Here is a 23,927-nt window from a genome sequence, read left to right as displayed (position 1 = left end):
TAAGTAGCAAAGATCAGAATGCTAATTTTACTTAACCGGAATTCTCCCAGAATTTTTATTTTCATAGCCCTGTAGCCAAAAATAGCATTTTTAATTTTAAACTAAGATTTTTGCTAAGAGTTTCTGGTCTTATAAATACCCTGTATGTACATAGTTTGGCAAACCCAGTATTGGTGAGTCAAGGTTGGTTTGTATTTTAAGGTAGATGCTATTAAAAAGAGAAGATGGTGCTTTATTATCAGTGTGAAACATTACATGCCATTTAAAGCAAAGACAAAGATTTCTGGTTGATGTGTACTGATATTTACATTCAGGCATATTAGTATATACACTAATGCAAAATTTGTGAAATACTAGTTTTAGAGTCCCAGATATACTGTATATACAAAGCACAAAAATATTGTGTTATAAGTTTCTCAAGTGACTTTTGCAGGGAAAGTTGAGTCTGACACTATAATATATTTCAGAATTTTGAGTCAAAATGGTATCATCAATGAAATTCGCCAATTAAAATTAGAGCATGTGAATACTAGCCAATGCAGTTGATAACCACTCTTTTAGAAGCTCTGCCATCACTGTAGTTACTAGATCCATTATTATAAAATGGAGCTACACTTGCATTTTTATATTAATTTCTTAGTGCCAATATCTTTGATACTTCACAAGAAAAGTATTTGAATACTTTGTTCACTCAGATTGTCCTACAAGATGATGATCACATTAAGGAATCTATGTGAGATTATTTCTGCTACAGTCTGATGTCTGACCTTTTCACTGGTTATTCTATCCTATGAAACAGCAACAAGGCAAGGAAAAGAAATGAAAAAAAAAAAAAAAAAGAAAGTGCAATTGAATTGCACTTGATTCTGACAAAAGATTCTTTTTTCAGATGTGCACTTAGCTTTTAAAAAATGTGATTTATATTGATTTGAAAATAACTATTGAGATTTTAACAAGTAAATGGTAAAATGAGTAACAGTGAAATATTAGATGTTGAACATTATGTTAATGACTTGGACCAGATCATTAGTCACTTAATAGGATACTCTGGAGAAGGAATCACTTATTTATAGCCAAATGTTTATCTAGTGACATACTATGGCGTTATACTAAGCTCTGGTGATATAACAAGAAGTAAAATTATTTTAATTGGCTGAATAAAGCTTCTATAATTATGGGAAAGGAACTAAATGTTTAATCAAATACATGATTCTCTTTAGAATTTATATAGTTCCTTAGAGAAATAGATGAGTAACAGTTTTCAAGTATTTTAATAATTATGAATTAGAAGTCCATAGGATGTGTTTATTATTAGACATTCTAATAAAAATAGCTACCATTTATTGAATGCCTATTTGCCAGGTATGGTATGATTCTCTGTAATCCTTATAATAACCTTGAAAGGTTTATTAATTTTTCAATCCTTGGTTATAAATTAAAATTCAAGGAATATTGAAATAAAATCTAGAGTTATAGGTTCTTATCAAACTGTATAGTAATTGCCTTAAACTGTCTTTCCTTTAAAACTAAAAATTCCATCAAAGTAGAGGCTGTGTCATTCTTGCATGCATTTATCCTCAGGACTTGCAATGGTGGTTGTAAAATAGTAAATGTTCAATATATGAGTGACTAACTTTCATAGAAAAAACAATCTTCCCCTGATTCTATTAAAAGGCCGTTAAGTTTTACTTGTCCCTGTAATTACAGGGCTATGCATGATCATGTTGCTTTCTTCTCCCGGTCTGGCTGTTCTGAGTTCTGCATAAAGGAGTTCATGTGCAACTGGCAAATACTCAGAAAAACTGAACCTAGAACAATGCGGCTTAGTGGAGAAAAGCAGTGCACACCTTAATTGTATAATGATGGTCTCATCTGCAAACTAGACAATCTTTTTCAGGATGATCCTCTTCAGTCTTTCATACCTCAAATGTTAATGGTCTTCTTCAGGCTGTTACTAGTTTAATTATTATCATTTTGAAAAACTGTTCTCTAATAATAATACCTAATATGAAATTGGACCCCTGAAAATAATCTATTTATATCTCTAGCCATCTAATCATTGCTTTGGACAGGATAATCTTATCTACTGGTTCTCAAACTTTATTGTGCATCAGAATCACTTGGAGGGCTTGTAAAATACAGATTCCCCCCAGAGTTCATTTAGTGGTTCTGGCCCAATACATTGCATTTCTAACAAGTGCCCAGGTGATCCTGATGCTCTGTAATCCCCTAAAAGTGGAATAAATCCTGGATCAACACATCCAATTTAAAGGGAACAGTTAGGGAAGAAATTATTTTCCATCAAAGCAAGGCCAACAATTCTAGAGTTTTTGTTGATGTTGTTGTTTAGTTTTCATATGAAAGTTTCCCTGCAATTTCATTGCTGATGTGTTTTCTCATACCTTTTGGGTCCAGTCAAGATTCCTTATCTGAAGACTGTTTGGTAGCCAATTGGGTTGTTATAGGACAGAAGAATCACTCATAAATTGAGTATCCACTGTTTAATAAGAATTGATGATGTTTCTCCAAGAGAGAGAAAATTCAGATGAATAAGCTACTTAGTTCAAAATAAAAATTAGTACACTGTCCTTTCCCTCTCTTTCCTGTTACTGGTGTGGAGGTGGTGGTCTAGGGAGTCAAGTCTGTTGCCTGCAGGCAATGTATATAACTTCAATGCTGTGACAATAGTGTGAGAAGTGTGAGGACAGAAGAAGCAGCAACATGAGTAAGAGAGTGAATGGAGGCCTTATAGCCCTTGGGGAGTAACCTGTAGCTTTTCTGTAAAGCACAATTTAGTACTTCAGGCAAACAAGTTTTAAATCTTATTCTGTCTCTAGATTCTAGAACCATAGTATTTGGTACTGCATGAAAGATCTGTGCTTGATTACAGATGAACAGAGGATGAATTATTATCATTGAATAAGTCAGGTTATACTTTCTTCTTTGCTTTTTTCCAGGTGAGTCTTCAGTCATCTAGATGACTGAAGATATTTATGGAAATATTTTGATGCCATAGATTTTTTTAATCTATAATTTAAATTTTTAGTTAAAGTTGAATCTAAATGTTTAATTAAAAAAATCTGTTTTGCCTATATGCCCATAAAAAGAATTGGAATTATCATAATTACTTTTGAATGACATTTTGCATTAGGATTCAGTTCCCATGCTGATTTTCTATTAAACTGGGAACCTGGTTTTTTTTCCTATTCTTTTTCACTTATTATTTAAATAAATGTAAAATGTAATATTCAGATCAATTTTCAAAATGTTTAGTAAATTGAATTAAAATTGATTACACTGACATTTTAAAAACTGTCCATCTATTCTAGCCTGGCATTCATATTAGCTTGTTACAGTTCTTGTAACATAAAATTTAATGTATTTTTCCCTAGTCAGTAAAACTGGTTTTATAAATACCCAGAAAGAATCTAGTCACATTTTTTTTACCGACATCGTTGCAATGATGTGAGAAGAATTACCTCAACATTCTTAATATTTAAGCTCTTGGATAACAGAACTATGGTGATCAGTATACTTGGTGGAGGTTTTAATGATGCTATTTTTAGCTCCCAGAAACCAGTGTTATCTATTTTATGTGTCCAATGTCTTTTTACTCTAAACTAAGTTTTCATTATCAAAAGTTGAAAGACAAGACTGCTAATGACAATAAAAATGCTGGAAGAATGCAGGGATGAAATATAAATAAACCTCAAGTTAAATAACTTGGTCAACATGAAGAAGACCGATTATTTATACTATTTTATATGGAATACCCTGTCCTGGAACCTCTGAGAAATGGATTGTTACTAACTCGCTCTATTGGAGTTTTATTTTATTTTATTTTTCATGATTATAAAAGCTTGGAGAATACTTTTATAAATTGTAGTTTGAGGGTATAATTTACATGTAAAACAACAAAAGATATATATTATGTCAATACAGATGGTCCCCAAGCTTGATGGTTCTGTTGCTGAACCAGGTTCATCCTGCCCTATACACACAATGAGCCAAAATGCTGAAACACCGGAGGTTTGCAGCAAATAGACAGCTTACTCAAAAGGTGACCGACCTCGTGAGGAGATGGGAGAACAAACCCCAGATCCACCTCCCTGAAGGCAAAGGGCTAGGAATATTGATGGGGTAAGGAATAAAGAAGCAGGGTGGTCTGAGGCTTGGGGAGCGGGGGGAAAGTGGGGAGCGTGGAAGGTGATTGAGAAAAGGTGTGGTAACTGTCAATTCGCACAGGTGTAACTAAGCTACAGGTTTCTGCATGTTCAAAAGGTCACCTAGCAGGCACCCGGCATGCCTGTTTAAGGGTCCGTGATCCTCTCCAGTTTTAACCAGCTCACTCTGACCACACACAGCTGACTCCAAGTTCCTAGAAAACTACTCAGGCAAACATCTTATTGTTTAGGCTGCGTGCCCTTGGAGGACATGCAAATCTTAAAACAATCTTGATCAGTGAAGGCAGGTGAAATGGATTTGACTGATCATTATGTACAGTTTCAGTTCCATCTACAGTTTTTGACTTTACTGTTGTGCAAAAATGATAATGTATTCAGAAGAAACCTTACTTTGAATTTTGATCTTTTCCCATACTAGTGATATGCCTTTTCATATTCCCTGAAGACGCCGGGCAGCAGCAAGGAGCATAGCTCCTAGTCAACCTCAGTCATCACACAACCATTCTGTACCTGCACAACCATTCTGTTTTTCACTTTCAGCACAGGATTCAATCGAGTACATGAGATGTTCAATATTTGATTATAAAATAGGCTTTGTGTTAGATGCTTTTGTCCAACTGTAGGCTTATGTAAGCCTGAGCATGTTTAAAGTAGGCTAGGCTAAGCTACAATGTTTGGTAGGTTAAGTGTATTAAATGCATTTTGATTTAATGATATTTCCATTTTGGGCTTTATCAGGAAGTCACCCCCATCTTGGGTCAAGGAAGATCTGTACTAGGATTTTTGTTGTCTCTCTCATGTGTTTACCACTAGTTTTATATATTCTGTTTCAAACCACTCTGAGACAATAAACAGTGCTTCTATTTTTCATCAGTAGGTAATATTAAAGCTTATTCTGAATATCTAAGATAATTATTTGCATTCTAAGGGATAAGATGGTGGATTTGAGAACATGAATGCTGGACCTACTTGGTTAGACTACCTGTTAGAGACAAAACAAATCTCTTTAGCCGTAACTCCATCAGACAGTACTTTTGCATCCTTTTTAACTCTCAGAAATTCTCTTTACTTTCTTTATGTGTAAAAGAGAAAGAACATTTGTACTACGTACGTGGATTTCAGTTATTTTTTCTTTCCAGCTTTATTGAGATATAATTGACATACAGCACTACCTAAGTTTAAGGGGTATGGCATAATGACTTACATACATCATGAAATGATTACAGTAAGTTTAGTGAGCATTCATCATCTTATTTAGACACAAAATAAAAGAAAAAGCAAAAAAAATTTTCCTTGTGAAGAGAACTCTTAGGATTTACTCTCTTAACTTTCATATATAATATAGAGCACTGTTAATTATATGTATTATGTTGTACATTACATCCCTAGTATCTTACATGTTATAATATATATATTATAACTGGAAACATACCTTTGACCACCTTCATCCATTTCTTTTTCCTACCCCTCACCTCTGGTAATGACAAATCTGTTCTTTTTTTTTTTTTAATGAGTTTGTTTTTGAGGTATAATTAACCTATAATACTATGTTAGTTCCTGGTGCACAGCATCATGATTTGCTATCTATATATAACAAAATTATTTCAAGTCTAGTACTAGACTTAGCATCACTGTAATCATCCACCATATTTTTTCTTGATTTTTGCATTATATGAGTAGTCATTGTTCAAAAGAAATCTTACATACTCGAATGTAAACAGATAAAAGTAAGTCTGCCCTGGTTGGGGGAAGAACCTCTTCCGAAGAACACTGTGAGTTACCTCGCAGGTGCCTTGGCATCCTGGGGGACAGAGAGTTTAGACACCATTGTAGGCAATCTCTAAATTTCTTCCTAGGTCTAAAAAGCTACGGTTGGTTACATAATCCCTGAAGTAAATTGCCAGATCCACAGGATTTCCACCCCTTGAATTTTATACACCAGTTTCTTAACTGAGTGAAAGTTTACTTGTAATATCAGATGGAATTAAAACAGTTTTTCCACTGAAAGGAATATAAGGTTTTTCTTGTTTAGCTTAAGTCAAATGTAGTTTGTAACAACTTTAAAAAATTTGTAATTTTTTTTTGGTCCAAAGATAATTGCTTAATAAGTAGGAGTTAATCTATGAAAGAAGGAAAATTCAGAGCCATTTTCTACTAATGCCTTTGGAATTACATTTTCTTGCCGATCTACTTTAAAAAAGGGAGAAGAGCTACTATGACCAGTGGATTTTCACTTTAGGGTTTGCCCTTGGGAGTGGCTAGATGCTAGTAACTCAATTTGTGATGCAGAATTTATTTCTAATATAGAAATGATGTTCTAAGTGTACACCAGAGGCTACAGGATTTTTAGTGCAGTATACTATAGCTCATTTACAGGTGAATTCCACAATGTGTCTTATTCTGGGAATTCCTCAACTATTATAAATGTGATTTCTATAGGAAAGTGAGGTTTGTATTTCAAACAACCAATGCAGAGATGAATGCAGGGTGTTCCAAGTTGGGGACTGACCATATTTACTTATTGATCCACAGGTGCATATATTTAGTAATTGTGCATCCATCTATAAGAAAGTACCGACACTTTCTTTTTCCCTTTTGCAGGAAAAATTGAATTTAGCCTGAGAGGTAGAAACAGAGGGAACATTTTTAGGATTAAGCTGTATGTGTATGTGTGTATGTGTGTGTGTGTGTGTGTGTGTGTGTGTGTGTGTGTGTATTTAATTTAGATATAATAGAGACTGAATGTAATAAAATTGATAGGTGATACTAAGTTAGCATTAAGATTTGTGAAATGGACAATTGCCTTGCATAAAGACCTAGTGAAAAATCAAGCCAGTCTTCCATAAACATTTTATTCTAGGGTGTGCTTGTTTTCCGAAACTACCTCTACTAAATCTCCTGTCAGTCTTGAAACTAGAAGGCAGAAAAGCTTCTAGTGCTACAGCCAACTGCAGTGTAGCCAGAGAAACAGGCAACAAAAATAGAACACCAGGATTGCTGTGCGTGGGTGAGGCAGAAACCACATTATGAGCAAAAGCTTCCAGTATTATTTTAGAACCAATACAGAGCTCTGCACTTCTCTCCTTGCTCTTCCAAAAACACATAGTACAAAAATAAAATGAAATTAAATGTATGTGCATTTGCCCTCTTAGAATTATGATTCTTAATTTTTTTTTTCCCTTCCTTTCTTTGGAAGCAAATCGCCAGTCTGGAAACACAGTGTGTAAAGCAAGCTTGGAGGGAGGAAAGAGTTAATTGCTTTTAAGGCCCTGCAATAGAGAATTATGGTTTGAAAGATAGAGGCTGGACAGCTGGGTTTGCTGGGGTATTTTTAAATGCATTAATGCAGGCTCCAATCACTCGGCCATGCTTGACCTATTTTTGGCTCAGGCCGACCATTGTTCTATTTCTGTGCCTGTGGGCCATGCTGTTGTTGATTCATATGCAAATGGATTATCACTAGCTTTAGCCAACTTGAGCTGAGAGAGACCAGAGAGGGGGAAGAGACACACACAAACAGATAGGAGAAGGGCACCGGCTGAAGCCACTTGCAGGACTGACGGTTCTTGCAACGAAACTCTAGCAGCCTGAGGAACTATAAGCCAGGTTTAATTAGTTTCTTTTTCTCGTGGGTAGAGTTAATATTTTTCTACTTATTCTGACAAAGCCATAACCCTGAAGCACATTCCTATTGCCCACCTGCTTTTAGTTTCCGGGATAGCCTAAACTCCAGAGAGCTATAGCATCCACTTGCTCCTTTCTGCTTTGTACACAGGTTGGTAACAGAGGACAAGGGTCCAGGTCTTTTGAAAAGTGTGTGTCCATATTAACAGAAAGGAAATCATTGTCGAAGTTGATCCTCTGCTGCTTTTCCTCGGGGAGGAGGGAGGACTGGCCAGGGTAGCTCCTGGGGCCCGTGCACGGAGCAGTGATGAATCTTTCATGGAGCTGAAGTAAGTGATTGGAATATGCTGCAGACAATTTACGAGACTGACTCGTGTTTTTCTTCAGATGGGGTGGCGGGACGCGAGCAGCTCTTGGCTCAGCAGAGAATGCACAGTATGATCAGCTCAGGTAAGATCCTTTTTCATAACTGAAACATTTTCCGTGTGAAAGGGAGCTGACTTGGGAAATGGAGCTAAGAAAAGCACCTCGCTGAAGGGTTTGCTGCTTTTTGGTGTTGATGTTGCTATTTTCTTGGTGCGTCTGTAGGGTTTAACTTAGATCCCTTCCATTACTGTCTCTGTGCATATTCAGTCTGCCCAGGGACAGGCTGCTTCTGAATGAAATCGCAAAGCTTCTGATGAAGGTTGGGACTGAGATAAGTAAAATGTAGTTGGGGGTGTTTTGCCTTACTCTGCAGCTAGGAAAAGGAGGTCTCTACTGATTGTAAGCGTATTCTGATGGGACTTTAAAAATCAGGTAAGTTCATATTGGGGCTCCAGTTTAAATTGCAGCCTCCTCTAGCCTGATGATTTTTTATTTACAGTGTGCATACAGAAGCACGTCTATTTATAGACCTACCTTCTGAAATGTGTTTGCTACAGGAGTTGTGAAGGTAGTTTTATGTGGCTTTTTCTCATCAGCCCAAAATGAAACTACTTAGGATGAGATAAAATTATTATTAGCAGATGGTTATTTTCGTTTTCTTCAAAACATTTGGGGAGTCTAGCATTGTCAGGCAGATGCGATGGCGTAACACACACATAAAGGTGTTATATGCAGGTGCAGTGTTTTAAAGAATAACAGAAACAGATTCCCATTTCTAATTTCTCTGTGTCGGTGCTTGTGCTGATGGGAGATGAAGCTTGTCAGCTTTATCAATTTCTATTTGTTCCAAGAGCAGACTCTCTAGGCAATAGCACTTACTTGTAATTGTTGTTTTTCATATTTATTCCCTACAGCTAGCTCATAAAGCTTGGGGGACTTTTTGTTTTGGTTCTCCTGCATGTTTTGATCTAAACTGGCTTCAAGTTCTCCCTCACATCTTCTGCGTTCCTCTGTGGGCTTAATCATAATTATAGATCACCTAGATTTCCATGATAAGAATGTAACATAAAGCAGCATTTACTTAGTAGAGCTAGATGGGAAGGAAATATTCCACAGGTTGGCAAGATGTCTGTTTTTGGATTGAACACCTTCTCATCTCTGCATCTATGTTTGAAGCAAGTTTTCTTTAAACCTTGGTTAGTTATGATGATTAAGATCCTTCTGTTGAACCAGTTTTTTCACAAAATCAGAATAAAATGTCAATTTTGTACAATTTGGTGTGTTTATACTTAAGTGACAGAAATTATATTATTTAGTAGTGTCTGCTTATCTAAAGCAAAAGTACCAGAATTTCAGTACAGTTTGTTATCTTTGTGTCTATAAAGTTGACAAAAGCTTGGGGAGGGGTCAGCTGGTGCGTCTCTGATGGAACTGGTCATTTAATTTAGCATTTTAGTTTTTAAATATCAATCAACTATTGAAATTACTATTTTAGAGATCTTTTTGGTACTGCAGTTTATACTTTTAGTCCTTATCTCTGTTAACAAGTTTAATGTTTCTTTCACATGGTGGAAACAAAGCTGTGCCTTTCAAGCAGTGACAGTGCTGGCGCTGAATCTTGCTACAGGTGTTTGCAAGCTTCACTGTTTTTCAGTGTCTTTGATAATCATATGTAAATTCACCCCGATTTCAGTTGGCATTGTCATTTTCTGACATTTAATGATTTTTATACAAATCAACAATATTTTCAAGCAAGGAAGCACTTGAGACTGTGCTATTGTCAGTTTTACAGGAAGCAACATTTAAGCACCAGCTATTAAATGAAAAGTGATGTCAATTGACATCAACTCCCAAACCTGTCTGGTATAAAAATAAGGAAACTCCAATTTCTATTTATTTTTAAAATTTGAAACTTAAAAACATTTGCATTCTTCCTGCCATGTCCTGTAACATTTTATTTTGTTTAATGTAATGCACTGTTAAGTTTAATTCCCCTAGTCTTATGTACTTGAGGCAGTGGCTCTCAAAGGTGGATTCATCAGAAGTATTTTGCAACCTACTGATTCCTGGGGTCCACACCTAGTGTTTCTGATATAAATGGTATGAGAAACTGCCTGGGTATGGGGATTTTTAAAATCCTGAACAGTTCTAATATGCAGCAAATTTCGGGTATGTAAGTGTAGGGGGAATTGAAAGGGACGCTGGTGACCCATGTCAGTAGGGTTTGTCCTTTAAGTTAATTGCTAAATTAGGGCTATGTTTGTCTTAATTTAGCTACAAATGTTGTTCAACTCCCTTTTGGACCAGTGGCATGGATGTGATTGATAGGTTTAGAGATGGATGGAGTCTTTTCTGAAAGAGAAAAGGATAAATGGTAGCAGTGCAGGGTGGTGGAGGGAGCACTGTTCTAGGAGTCAAAAGCTCTGTGTTCACGCAAGAGCTCTGCTGCTAGACAATTGTGTACCTGGTTTACTCATCTGTAAACTGGAGAATAATGAAGAATAATGATGCGTACCTTTTGGCATTCTTGTGAGGTTCAAAGGTAACATGTCTTTAAAGTGTGTACTCACTATTATTATTACTACTTTTAGTGAAAGAACCTGGGTTCCTGGCTCTCCAATACCATGGTCAGTCTCGCTGTATAAGCCAGATGAGCTAGATTGTATGTCACATAGGGGAATGATTTTTAATTTTGATAATAGGTTTTCTTTAGTTATCTTATAAATGAGCTTTTTGGGGTTTTTGTTTGTTTGTTTGTTGTTTTTTGTTTTTTTGTTTTCCTGATCTGATAAGAATTAAATTCTTTCCTTGGGCAAATTGTGACTTTAAATCAAAGTGGTTAGTGTGTGTGCATGTGTTCTGTGAAATGTCTCATTACATAATAATCAAAGGCAAAGAAGTTGCAGAATATGTAATTGGACAGTGCAACCCCAACAACAGATTTCTTGACATTAATTGTTTAAAAAGCTCTGTTTTGTTGTTAGTCATCGCTTTAGAGTTCCCATTTGTTATTCTAGTTATATTGGATAATATGCATTAATAGATGGATGATTATTTTTTTCTTTCAAGTTCTTTATATACTATTGAATTACAGGTGTTTTCTATGGTTCCATTTTTTCCCCCCTAATATTGATCCAGCCAGGCTAGACATCTAAGGTAGAATTAGGTTCTAAAATGTATTCTGCTAATGTCTTTTTAACAGAAAGCATTATTATATTGAATCTTGGAATTCAGTATGAGTGATGCATTTTGCCAGGTCAGTCACCACTCTTGTGGCTTGTGGAGGCCAATATAAGTGATAACTGTGGCGGAAACTGAAGCCCGTACAAGCACTGACCCAGGTCACTCAGCAGTAGCTGGCAGAATTCGGGTTGTTCTTGCGTTGCCAGGCTTGTTGCTTAATGCATTGGACAGCAGAGCTATCCAGACAATATTGGAATGATTATTATGAAAGAATTTCCTTGAGTTTGTACGCATCAATGTAAAATACATTGGCAATACGGAAAACTCATATTTTCCCTATGCATTCTTATTTTAGAGTATAAAAGAAAAACATTTGAACCTAAATTCTGAATTTCCTTTAAGGAAAATGTGTCTTCACCCTGTCAGAATCCTTTTATCTCTGAGGGAAAAGGAACATTTTAGATTCAGTAGTCGTTCATGTCTACTTGGAAAGCAGAATCTAATTATGAAAATGTGAGTCTGTGAAATGCTCCTGTCATGTCAAGAATCACTTCTGGTATTCCCCATAATTACTATTTTGCTGTTCTCTAACTCAGGTTATCTCCACTTAGAAGGCTGTTATCAATTGGAATATTTGATCGGTAGCAGTCAGAAAGCTAGTTATAAATAGGCCCATTGAGAATGGGGACAAGAACGAGTATGTGACATTTCTGGGGTGACACGGGTGGCATAATTGTTATGTCCATTAAGTGAAAAAAATTCAATAAATCCCCTCCAAAGACTTAAATAAGCTCAAATTCTGAATTTAAAATCATGATTTTGATTTTAGAGATGAGACATTTGAAAATGTACCACATAATTTCTCACTACTGATCGATAATGAAATGATCCTAAAGTAGTAATAAGCCAGCACCTCCGCACCCCACATGCACAATATTCAGCATTGACTGAGCAAAGAAAATGATGCAGCCTAATGCAACGTATCTCAGAAACTGGTAGTCAAGGGAAAAATGGAAGCAAGGAACTTTGATCAGAACAGTGAGACTTAACAGGGCCTAAATCCTGCTCCTCCTTAGAATTTTTCTGACAAGATGACAACTTCCTGAAAATTCTCGCTAACATTCCCAAATCTGGAGGGAAGCAAACTGAGTGGATATCCCCAGCTTTTGGTGGTGGTGGTGTTTTTCTCTTGTGACTGAGGAATAGTAGAAAGGATTCTGGAAGAGAAACTGTGAAATGGAGGAAGGTGAGCAAACACTGCCTCTCTCGAGAAATGAAGGCTTCAGAGCACCACTAACTTGGAAAAATGATCTATAAGTCTTTGCAGTGAAATACCCTTCCCCAAGTAGTCTTAGAGATTCTACCAAGAAGACACCAACTCACTGAATCCATGGAATTGTCTAATATATATATATAATTGCTCCCCACAAATAGAGCAAGCAAGTTCTTAATAAGAACATAAATTCCCTAAAACAAGAGCTCAAAGATGAGACAATAAAACAATAGAATGGGATGAAAAGGGATATTTTAGGTCTAGGGAAACAAATTTAGAATGAAAAAAAGCATGATAATTATAGAACAAAAATATTCATTAGAAATAGCAGGAAACAGAATAGACACCAGTGAAAATCTTTACTAACAAAGAGGAAAGGCTGGAGACAATCAGGGATTAAAAAAGGAAAATGGATTAAAGCAATTGGAAAGAAGTCAATAAGAAAGACAAAGACAGTGTAACAAAAAGTTTATTTGTGTCCCTGAAGTTGATATTCCAAAACATTGAAACAGAAGATCATTTTGTAAAAGTGAAGAAAGATTATTTCACTGAAAAGGAAAAAAAAATCTGCAGATTGAAAGAGATTCCATCCTTTAGGAAAATTTGCTGCAAATGCCCAGCACAGAGTCATATCTATCCTAACTGGGCTATTGAAATTCAGATAATTCTTCAGGGTTTCAGGCAGGTAAAGCAAAATCTGCAGTGAGGGGAGGAAGGGAATGTGTGAAACTCAGGAAGGCTTTTCAAGCTTATCCAACATTCAGTGCCAGAAGATAATGGAGAAAAATCTCTGAAGTTGTAAAAGAAGTACAACCCAGTGTTCCACCTAGTCGAGATGTTATTAAAATATAGAGGAAATAGGTAGGCAGGTTGGAATTTCTCAAACGTGAACTAGACTGCTTGACAATGAAACCTACACAGTGAAGAAATGAACCTTAATTAAAAGCAAAAAATGAAATTCAGAAGCGAAGAATGCATACATAGTAAGATTAATGGGGCAAACATTGAATCCCTTTAGACACTATGAGATTGTGGTTATAGGACAGAAAGCAAATTTTATGAAGTAGGGCAATGCAAAAATATTCATAAAGCTCATCCATATGAGGCACTGGGGAGAGGTGAGATGCAGGAATGTGCGAAAGTGCTAATATCTTCTCCTTTCTGAGCAGGGACAGACTCCCTGATGCTTAAAATAGAAACACATAGTTTTGAAAAAAGACTCCAAACACTGATTTTTTAAAATAGTTTCTTCATTTAACCTTAGATCTTTTTGGAAATAGTACCTTTTAGAGGAAGGAAACATTTAGTATATGGTCCCTTCAATAACACTTTTTCATTATAAATACATTTAATTTCAACGTTTTTAATATAAAACTTTGGTGGTATGATCTCATTTTATAAAAGTATATTTTATCTATCTGTCTCCCAGGAGAATTTGTGTATAAATAGAAAGAAATCAGGTGAAATTGTGTGTGTCTGGTGGTTGTGTTGGAGTTGGTGGTAGAGGGGGCTTTTGTTTTCATTGTCATACTTTTTTACCTTGTATGAATTTTTATAATACGCACATATCTTGAAAAAAAAAAAAAACCTGTTTCTTACACACCCCCACAAGAAGCTACAGTGCCAAAATACTAACAGTGATTTAACTGTAAGTAGTAGGTATATAAGCTAGGTTGTCTTCGCTGCAAGTAACAGAAGAGTCTATTCGAAGTAATAAATGACAAGAGAATTTATCATTTAGTAACATAGCGTGGTAGCCAGGCAGCACCAGGGGATGAATGATATCAGCAGCAGTCAGGTTCTTCATACCGCTGTACTCCGCTGGCCTCAGAGTTGGTGTCATCATAAGACTGTTTCCTCCAGTAGTCACAGGTTGATTGTAGCAGTTCCAGGCATTGTGTCTACAAGAATGATACATTCCAGAGTTACAGATGAGAAAACTTTGCTTCCTTGGCTGTTTTCTTAAGGAAGGAAGTTTTTTACCCCAAATTTAGGTAGTAAATCATCCTTGGTCATTGAAAAGAAGGATAGGACCACTGTGATAGTTCCCTGGGACCATGGCTGAGCCAGGGAGGGTGGAGGCTGCAGCTAATAATCTAGTTTCTATATGGAAGAAGACAGGGTGAGAAGAATGGATGTTAGCTAGGCACCACAGTATCTGCTACAGTGTTCATTGGTGGTCGGAATTCTCTTCTTTATAATTTTCTTTGGTTTGTAATTTCTCAAAATATAAATAATCAAGTGAGGGAAGTGGGCTAAGTAATTTCTCTTTCAATTGAATTGTGTGTGTTACTTCATGTTCATGAAGATATATGTCCATTTAAACACTGATAATTTTTCTTTTACTAGTATTGAATAGAAAGCACTTCTTAGTACTATCTGTTGCTAGAAGGAGCCCCTAATAAAGAGATTGAGGTAATGGTAGAAGAAGACTGGATCTCTAGGTTGCAAGTCATTTTTTTAGAAAGGAGGAAAATCAACATTGTGGACTGGTGCATTACAAGCATATATTATAAATTTGAGTAAAATTTTCGTTTATTACTGGCTTTGAGGGATACAGAAACTATTAAGACAAATTTATCTATTAATGTGTAAACTTTTCAGTACATTAAAAGAGGATTGTGTTTAAAATATTCAGAATGCAACTTCTTTGCCAGTATGTTGTTATAATTACTACATTTCCAGAGTAATGAACAATTTTAACAATCTGGAATGGAAACTGCATTTTAACAATTTTTTCCTGAATTGGAATACTTTAAAAACAATCTAATTGGAATAAAAGCCCATGAAAGTGACTTTTAAAACAAGCTTTCTCTAGATGAAATTCAAAGATATTTTGGCATGTGCTTCAAATCAGTGTATCAGGTCTATCCTTTTCTTAAAAGGAAGTTGAAGTACTAGTAGTTAGTAGCTTGGGATTCGAAGTGCCCTTACTGCGGGTAGTTATCCCTTTTCTAATCTTAGAAGATTGTCAGTCAGGAAATGAAAGAACAAAAAAATGCCTTGTGCCCACTAGTTCCATTCTTCTTCCATTAACTCAGTTGCATAAAACAAATTTAATTTAAACATGAGTTTTTATAATACTAAATGATGTGTACTTTCAAATGTTATCAGAGAACATTATTTAGGATTACTCCATAATGCTATGCTTCATGAACACAAAACTAAGTAATTCTTACATTTTAGAAGTCCATTGTATTTATTATTTCCGTGTTAAATTTTCCATAGTAAAGTAAGTCATGGGTCTTTTATATTTGGTGTTTTTAAAATACCCAATAATTAAATCCAATGAAAACTACATTTAAGGAGGAAGGAAATTTACCAAACCACAGAGCGTAACTAGTCATTGACTTATGATTAAACTCTTTGCATGTTGATAAGGTTGGAAATACCCCAGAACTTCACTTTCTTGCTTCTTCCCCTCATGGTCTACCACTTGCATTTGATATGTTTCATTCGTAATTTATATTCAGTATTGGCACAACTGTAGCTGTGTGGATGTTATTTTCAATTATTCAAGGTAAGTTTTGGTGGGTGGCTAAGGCATGACAACATTTCCAAATTCGGTTAAAATATGAGAATGTCATAGAGTGTTTTTTTTTTTTTTTTCAAAATTTCAAATTAAAAACAAACCCATAAAACTGGGAAAATTTCAATGATTTTCTATTAAATTACATTGGGACCGAGAGTTCTTGCTTTAGTAGAAACATGTTTACCCAGAAAGTTTTCAGGGAACCCCACATAGGATAACTAGAAAAATGTCTGGAGAATGGAACTTGATTAAGTTTTATTGATGTTTTTAAAATCTGCTTACAAACAGAATTCAGGTATGTATTTGAATCTGTGATTTTATATCAGGAACTACTTATTTTAGATTAGAAAGAAAAATGATCACCATCTGTTATCATTTTCTTGGTTTTCCTGCCACATTCTACTCTGATCTAGTTGTTTGGTCTCAATTTAGTGATTGGACCCATATATTTTCTTTTTTTTTTTTTTTTTATTGCTGTCATTCTTATTATTGATATAATAAGCTAATGTTTCAAAAGCTTTTTCTGTACCAGGCATTGTTTTATCATTTAATCCTCTCCACAGTTTGATGAGGTATGCAGTAGTTGCAGTATATTTTTCAGATAAGAACATAGTTTCAGTGAAATTTACTGATGGTCATCACGGCTAGGACCTGGCAGGGTCAGGAATGGATTTCTTCTTAACCATGCCCCTACCACTTTTTCTAAAAGAGAAAAATATTTAGCATAGGATAATGTTTATCATATTTGTTTGGTGCTAAAAATGTAGAATCACCTATATTTATATGCAAACATTTAGGCACACTTCTTAGTCCCGAGAGGTTTACAGCACAAATAAGCAACTATGTTGAAAGGTTTGCTGGAAGAGCCTTACTTCAGAGTTCCAGAACTTGATCGTTAAACTGGAGGAAGTTAACACTTTACAGGGCTGAGACCAACTTAAGGCAACCTCCGAAATCCCATGACAGACACTGTGGACAAAACCAATATTCCCAGTGCATTTGGCCTATGTTTGTTAACGCTCACAGTAACATCTCACAGATCATAAAGGTAAGGTTTGTACCGCTGCAAAAGAGCACCATTATTAATGTGTTGTGGCTGAAGAAGGTATTTTTTTCAAATGTTAGCACCATGGGTTTCAGTTTCTTTCAACCAAAATGTCTGAATTATACCACCCTGGTCTTTACCTAGAAATGGGGACAAGGAGAAGTTTATAAAGTTTGTGTTTCCACTCAAGTCCTGATTTCTACATGCACCATCAAAGTTTTGAGCCCAAAGAATGATCTAGCTAACAAAATTTAGATTCTGCCTATTTTGAATATATATATTTGTCCAATTTGTGTCCAGTTTGGACATTTGGGTGAAAACTGGATGGCAATGTCTGTATGCACCAATATGATATCACAGTTTTCTTTATCTTAAGTTTTATTTCATTGGATGAATACTGTATGTTTTATAGGTGGCTTATGTATAAAATTCACCAGTTAGATGCTTATCTGGTTATTCAAGACCCAACTCTTTGGTTTCCTCAACTAATTTTGAATCTTGTTTGCTGTGAGAATCTTGAGCCATCTTTATGATTCAATACATTGTAAAAGCATTATTGATTGTCATGTTAATGACCAACATAATTTACTGCCTTCCTAGGGAAAAAAGCTTTCAGAAGATCATTAAATGCATTAAAATCTGCAGATGCCCACATGTCTGTGGCTCTCTTTAGCAGGCTGACTCCTTTGGGTCAGTTATTCTTAGCCTCCGTATTTCTATCTTATGGCATTGCAGGTCTAAGATTAGCTTGTTAGGCGTTATCATGCCATCTGAGTTACCTCCTAATATAACTCTACACTGGAATGATTATTTATAGAAAGAGCATTCTGTCATTTTTGGGTTATTTCTAGTAGTTTAAATAAAGAAGAATAACATTCAAGTGAAACCACAGATTCCTTCCTGCTGCCAAAACAACATGATAACTGTCTGCTTAAGGGGCAATAATGTTTAAATGTGTGCTTAGGGTGATTGCAGAATTCTTTTTATCTCTGCCACTTTGACAGAAAGGGGAGGCCTTTGGATAGTGATGTATAATGCTTATGGAAAGGCAGAGAGGAAGCCTTGATGCTTTCTGTCACAAAGCACAGAGGACTCTGGTTGATGATGACAACAAGCGACACATAGAATTTATTTTTAGAAACAGGCATTGCTAAGCTTTCTGTTTGGTGTTAATATGGCTCATAAACAGGGTTCCTTGCTGTTGACCCTTCTGGTGAAAATGATGTTTTATACACACACAGAGCTCTTTTTTTCTTTTTTCACTTTGCAGGTGATTCTATTATTAAGAAAAATATTAGAACTGTTTTTTTAAGCTAAGAAATCTAAATTCTATTAAATTCCTCTAATAAATATGGAGTATTTTTAAATCCCATGAAGCTTAGGATTAAGAAATGGTTTATGAAAGACAATTGAATATTATAAGCATAGTGAATATACAGGTTGGCTATAAAGTGTGGGGAAAAAAGTCAATGTACATCATAAATGACTGTTAATGATACATTACAATGCCTCTAAAATGATATCATCTATGCTTTTAGTTTTATTGCAGCAATATATGATATATAAATATAATACATAAAATATAGCTATAAAAGATTATGATTATGATGAATTAATGTAAATTGCTGATTTAAATAGATGAGATAAAATTCTCAGTATATTAAAAAGTAGGTATAATCCTCTGTTAGTTGTTCTGGTATAACTAACTCTTGATGAACCCAACAAATTTCAGGTACAATAAAATGTACAATTTCACGTTTAAGAATTGTTCTCTTAGCTTACTTAAACTGTATGCTTAGGAAGTGATACTTTGCTTTAAAATTAGAATTGTGATTTTAATCTGTTAAATTTACATTTTATATTTCCTGATTTTTAACTCATTGTTAGATGATGAAAGTATTAAAGTGGTATTCTAATACATTTCATGTTTCACATTAATCAAAATGCTTTAGAATGGATAACTTAGAGCTCTGTAGGACTATTCATAATTTTGTTATTATTTCCTTAAAAAGCATATTATCTTTTTTAAAAAAGAGTATTTTTGTGCTTGTGCTCAGTGTGAAGAATCCACTGACCATTAGGAATTTGCAGAATGACAGACAAAAAACAGGAAACACACAGCAATTCAAGTGTATTCTCAAAGAAGCCAAGATGTAAATAAATCCAGAGGGTGGAAGTAGAAGCAACTATAGGAACCAGTTGCATCCCAACCACTCTTAATTAGCAGGTTGAAGGTTTGAGGAGGGTGATGTAATTGTTTGAAGCTTTGAAAGCTGAGGCGAAATAGTCATTCATCTGTTCATCTTTTCACTGAAAAATATTTGAGAGCTATCTATGTGCCAGGTATTATTCTAGGCACAGAGGATTCAAATATGAAACAGGACAAGGAGGCACATGGTAGACTAACGGTTCAATTGAATGATGGATGGATAGGCTTCTTTAGATTGCAATGAGTACTAAGGGAAAATAAAATTAAAAATGGGATAGAATGTGACTGATGGTAGTAGGGGCCGTGTTAGCTTGGGTAGTCAAGTAAAGGCTTTCAAGGAGGCTAAGATATAAAGAACATCTTCCCAGTGAAAGTATGTTTTCCATCAGCGTTCCATTTGGGCTAATCAAAGAGAATGAAAGCACCATTAAAAAAGAACAGAAAATGTTACAGTGCTTTTTCAGTCCTCACTTACCTCTGCCTTATGCAAGGACTGGGGGAACTTTTATCAGCATGTAGATGAGAAAGCCAGGCTGTTGGCTGTGATTTTCTCTTTTTTTCCAGAGAGAGACTGGAATCAGCTGACCTCTTCCTAGGATTAATGCTGTAGAAATTAGGGACCTTGTAGAAACTCTTACCATTGCTCCTTCCTAAAGATTCATCTTTGTCCCTATTCCAACTCTTATCTCAACTATGCTGAAACTTCTTCATTATGAACCATCCTAGTAGTTTGGTGAAGTGAATAATTCTTTCCTGGGGGCCAAAAAGAAAGGGACCAGTATGTCCTCATCAGCTGAAGAAGAGAAGCCTGAGGACTTTTTCTCATAAACACAATATTGTGCACTTTTTAAAGGGGTATAAAATACAATATTCATTACATAGGTATTTATTAAACACCTGCAGTGTGCCAGGCAATTAATTGAGAGAAATCATGGGTCAGATAGCAACCTTGCTAGATAGCTGTAGAACTATAACTTCCAAACAAAATGTTCAGAATACATAATCTTCATTGTGTTGGCCAGTGGATAGATTTGTGACAAATTGTTACGATAGTTGAGTAAGGAAGTATTTCATGGAGGTGACAGATCTATTTTTAAAAAAGAAGAAACAGCAGTGTGCTGAGAGCTAGTTTTCCCCCATGTTCTGAGCTCTCATGGATAGGGAACAATGATGGATACACATAGTAGAATGGACAAACATTTTTGAGGGACTGACACATTATCTCACATGCTTGATGCCTCATGGGGTTTTCCCTCAACATTCCAATTGGTCTAAGTCAAATGGAATGAAAGCACAATTAGAATAGAGCAGGAAGTGTTCTGAGGCTATTTTAAACTCCACTGACTTCTGCCTTGTGGAAGGGATGGGGAAGCCTTTATTAGGGAGTAGGTGAGGGAGCCAAGGGAAGGCTGTCAGCTACAATTTTTCTCTAGCCTCAAGAAGACTGGGACTGAGCCAGACTCCTGGCCAACATGCTTTGTTGGATTCCCAGTGTAGCTTGAGAAAAATAGTTATTAGCTACCTTCTTTTTTCCCCCCAAGGATTGTCTTATTCAATCAATATTTTTTGAGTACTTGACAGCTGTATTTTTAAGCTAGATTTCTTGTTTATCTGTTATTATTGTGTGTATATACACACTAATAATCAGCTATTTCCTTTTTCTGAAATAACCCCTCTACTCTATTTCAACTAGTCTTCACTGGAGAAATTTAACTCTTGCAAAGCCCAGTTCAAATGTCTCTATATCTCTAAATTTTCCCCAATCCCCTGCAATACGTCCCCAGTTGTGTTATTAATCTCTCTTCCTTCTCTCTCCCCGCACCCCCTGCCCATAGTCCTTTAGTACTTTCTCAGAACATTCCCAGTTTCTGTCTTATACTGTGATTATTTATGTATGTGTGGCCCCATCCCCCCAATTATTTATATTATACACTCCAAGAGGAAAAGGATCATGTTTTACTTCTATTTTTATCCCCTGCAGTGCCTCCCACATAACTGATCCCTGAGACTATTTTTAAATGAATGAATGAATGATTAAAGTGTACAGTGGTATTGTATAAAGTCTGTTTTAATCATTTAAAAAATTTTTAGGAGTGATTCATTCTTTTATGTAGAAAATAAGTCCTCAGTTGTTTGTAAATTTGAAAAATATAGACTTCTGAGGATGTTAGAGCCTTTGACTCAAAATGTTAAACTATTCATTATAGAATGTAAGCTCAGTACTGTGACAATATGTATATGAACCTTTAAATGTTTCAATTATTCTTAGCAAAGGCAATTTTTGAATATTCTTATTGAATTGATTTTTCAATGAATAATGCCAATAGAAATTTCATAGGATACATGCCTACATTCAAAATGTTAAGTGTGAAATAGCTAATTTAAGACTGCCTGAATATAAATACATACTTTTTTATCCAAGGAGAAGAATAAATTTGGTTGTGCAAATGATTACAGGTATACATTTATATTATTCAAACACCACTTCACATTTAACCCTATTTTCCTCTTTGTGATACTTTTTATGTAGAGACAGTTTCTTAGATATAGGACAAAAATGAGTGAATTTTTTTTTTTTTTTTTTGGTTAACAATAGTATTTGAAAGAGTTTTTGCACCTCAGATTGCTATTTAGAATGTATCTTCATTTATTCACGCATTATTTAATTGGCCATATTCTTTGAGATGAGGGCAATGAAAGATTTTTTTTTTGGTAAATAAACACTTTATTAATCAAAATTGGAATGCCAAAGGTATCAGTAATTAAAAATTATCTGAGGGGGAGGGTATAGCTCAAGTGGTAGAGTGCATGCTTAGCATGCACAAGGTCCTGGGTTCAATCCCCAGTACCTCTTCTAAAAATAAATAGATAAACCTAATTATCTCCCTCCCTCACCTAAAAAATAAAAAACCCAGAATTTAAAAAATTATCCGAAGTAAAATGTCAGAACAGGAAATTTACAGAGTGAGATATTAAGGAAAAGCAGATGGAAGGAGTGAATCAATCTCTATACAGAGTTATTCAAGGAGAAGAATGAAATTTATGTATGTCTTAAGTGCAAAAGAACTGGTGAAGAGAACAGGTATAACATATGTAGGGAAAAGACATACTTTTTTCATGGTAGTCTTTTTGCTCTGGTTTAAACTTAAAAGTTAGCACACGTTAGGATAAATTAAGTACATTAAGGTTCAGAAAATTGAGTTAGTTAGTAAACAAGTATGAGCCAAGAAAGGAGTTGGATAATAAAACAAAATTTTGCAACATAGCTCTTGAACTCAGCTTAGTAGAGCACAGGGAATGACTGCTTGCCCGTGTTCTTTCAGTGACTTTGCAAATGCTGCCAGTTACCTTTTCTCATTATTATGGAGCCAGGTTCAGATTCTCAGTGCTCTAATAATCATATCGAAATGGAACAAATCAAGATTGGTTGACCTTGGATTTAGAAGTTTCCCATTCTTATATTAACCATTACCAAGAAATAAGGATTAGTTCAAACAAATTTCGAAAAGAATATAATTTTTGAAGCTATAAGCACAGTTAATTGAAAACACTCATTTGCTTTCTTTTCTGAAGATGAACAAAAAACGTTAGAAAAAAATTACCTTGGTATCAACTTGACCTAACTTGCATATCGTAAAAAGGAGCATAGTATAAACAGTCTCAGGCAACTGATGATTAAACATAATAAAAACAAGGCCCATAGTCTAAAATTACTTCCTTCAGATTTTAATCAAGATTCAACTCTTGGGGAGGGTATCGCTCAGTGGTAGAGTGCATGCCTAGCATGTATCAGGTCCTGAGTTCGATCCCCAGTACCTCCATTAAAACAAATAAATAAATCTAATTACTTCCCCTCCAATAAAACAAACAGAAAAGAATCAATTCTAACTATGCCTTATCTCAATAATTAGATGGAAATTACCCCACATCATTAGCCTGGAAAGATCAATGATTCCTTTTTTCAAACTTTTTTTTTGCCAGTATATAGTCCTAAACCTGAATAGGGATATAGCTCTAGAAAACCTTATATGAGTTCACTTTTAGATAACTAGAAAATGTATTAAATGGCTTTGTACACAAGGGAGAGAACATCTTTCTATTTCATTATCTCCTACCCAGTCATGTTCCTTGGGCACTGAACCAATATGTGGTAGAGATTATGTTTATGCTTCACTAGTCATATACATGAGAACCATTTTTCCCACAGCTGCACCATCATTGAATATTGTCAGACTTTAGATTTTTTTTGCCAAACTGAGAGATGAAAAATGATCCAACATTACTTTTTTATTGAATTTCACTGATTGATTACTGTTGGAGTTGATAGTTTTCATATATTATTAGTCATATGGGTTTTCTTTTATGGAGAAATGATTTCAAGAATGCCAGAATGCTTAAAAAGAAAACAAGTCTATTGGTGAATGTCACCTGTTAACAAACTAAAGTAAAAAAAATGATCATTTCATTAGATGCAGACAAATATTCAATAAAATCTAATACCTTTCCAGGAT

General features: G+C 35.2%; 1 protein-coding gene across 6 annotated transcripts in view; it reads left to right on the top strand.

Annotated features, from left to right (window-relative positions):
• HDAC9 (histone deacetylase 9) overlaps window positions 1-23,927 on the top strand; it is a 644,065-nt gene that overhangs the window by 172,817 nt on the left and 447,321 nt on the right. For 5 of the 6 annotated variants that reach the window (XM_032483885.1, XM_006190149.3, XM_032483888.1 and 2 more), the window contains one exon: window positions 8,196-8,258. In XM_032483885.1, coding sequence (XP_032339776.1) covers window positions 8,196-8,258 — 63 coding nt within the window. Of the gene's footprint in view, window positions 1-7,440; window positions 7,791-8,195; window positions 8,259-23,927 lie in introns of those variants that run through there. The other variant, XM_006190145.3, reaches the window with a different exon arrangement.

This window comes from Camelus ferus, chromosome 7 (genome assembly GCF_009834535.1).
Source record: "Camelus ferus isolate YT-003-E chromosome 7, BCGSAC_Cfer_1.0, whole genome shotgun sequence".
NCBI lineage: Eukaryota > Metazoa > Chordata > Mammalia > Artiodactyla > Camelidae > Camelus > Camelus ferus.
Note: the sequence above shows the minus strand (reverse complement) of the source record. Positions and strands in the feature narration are given on the sequence as shown.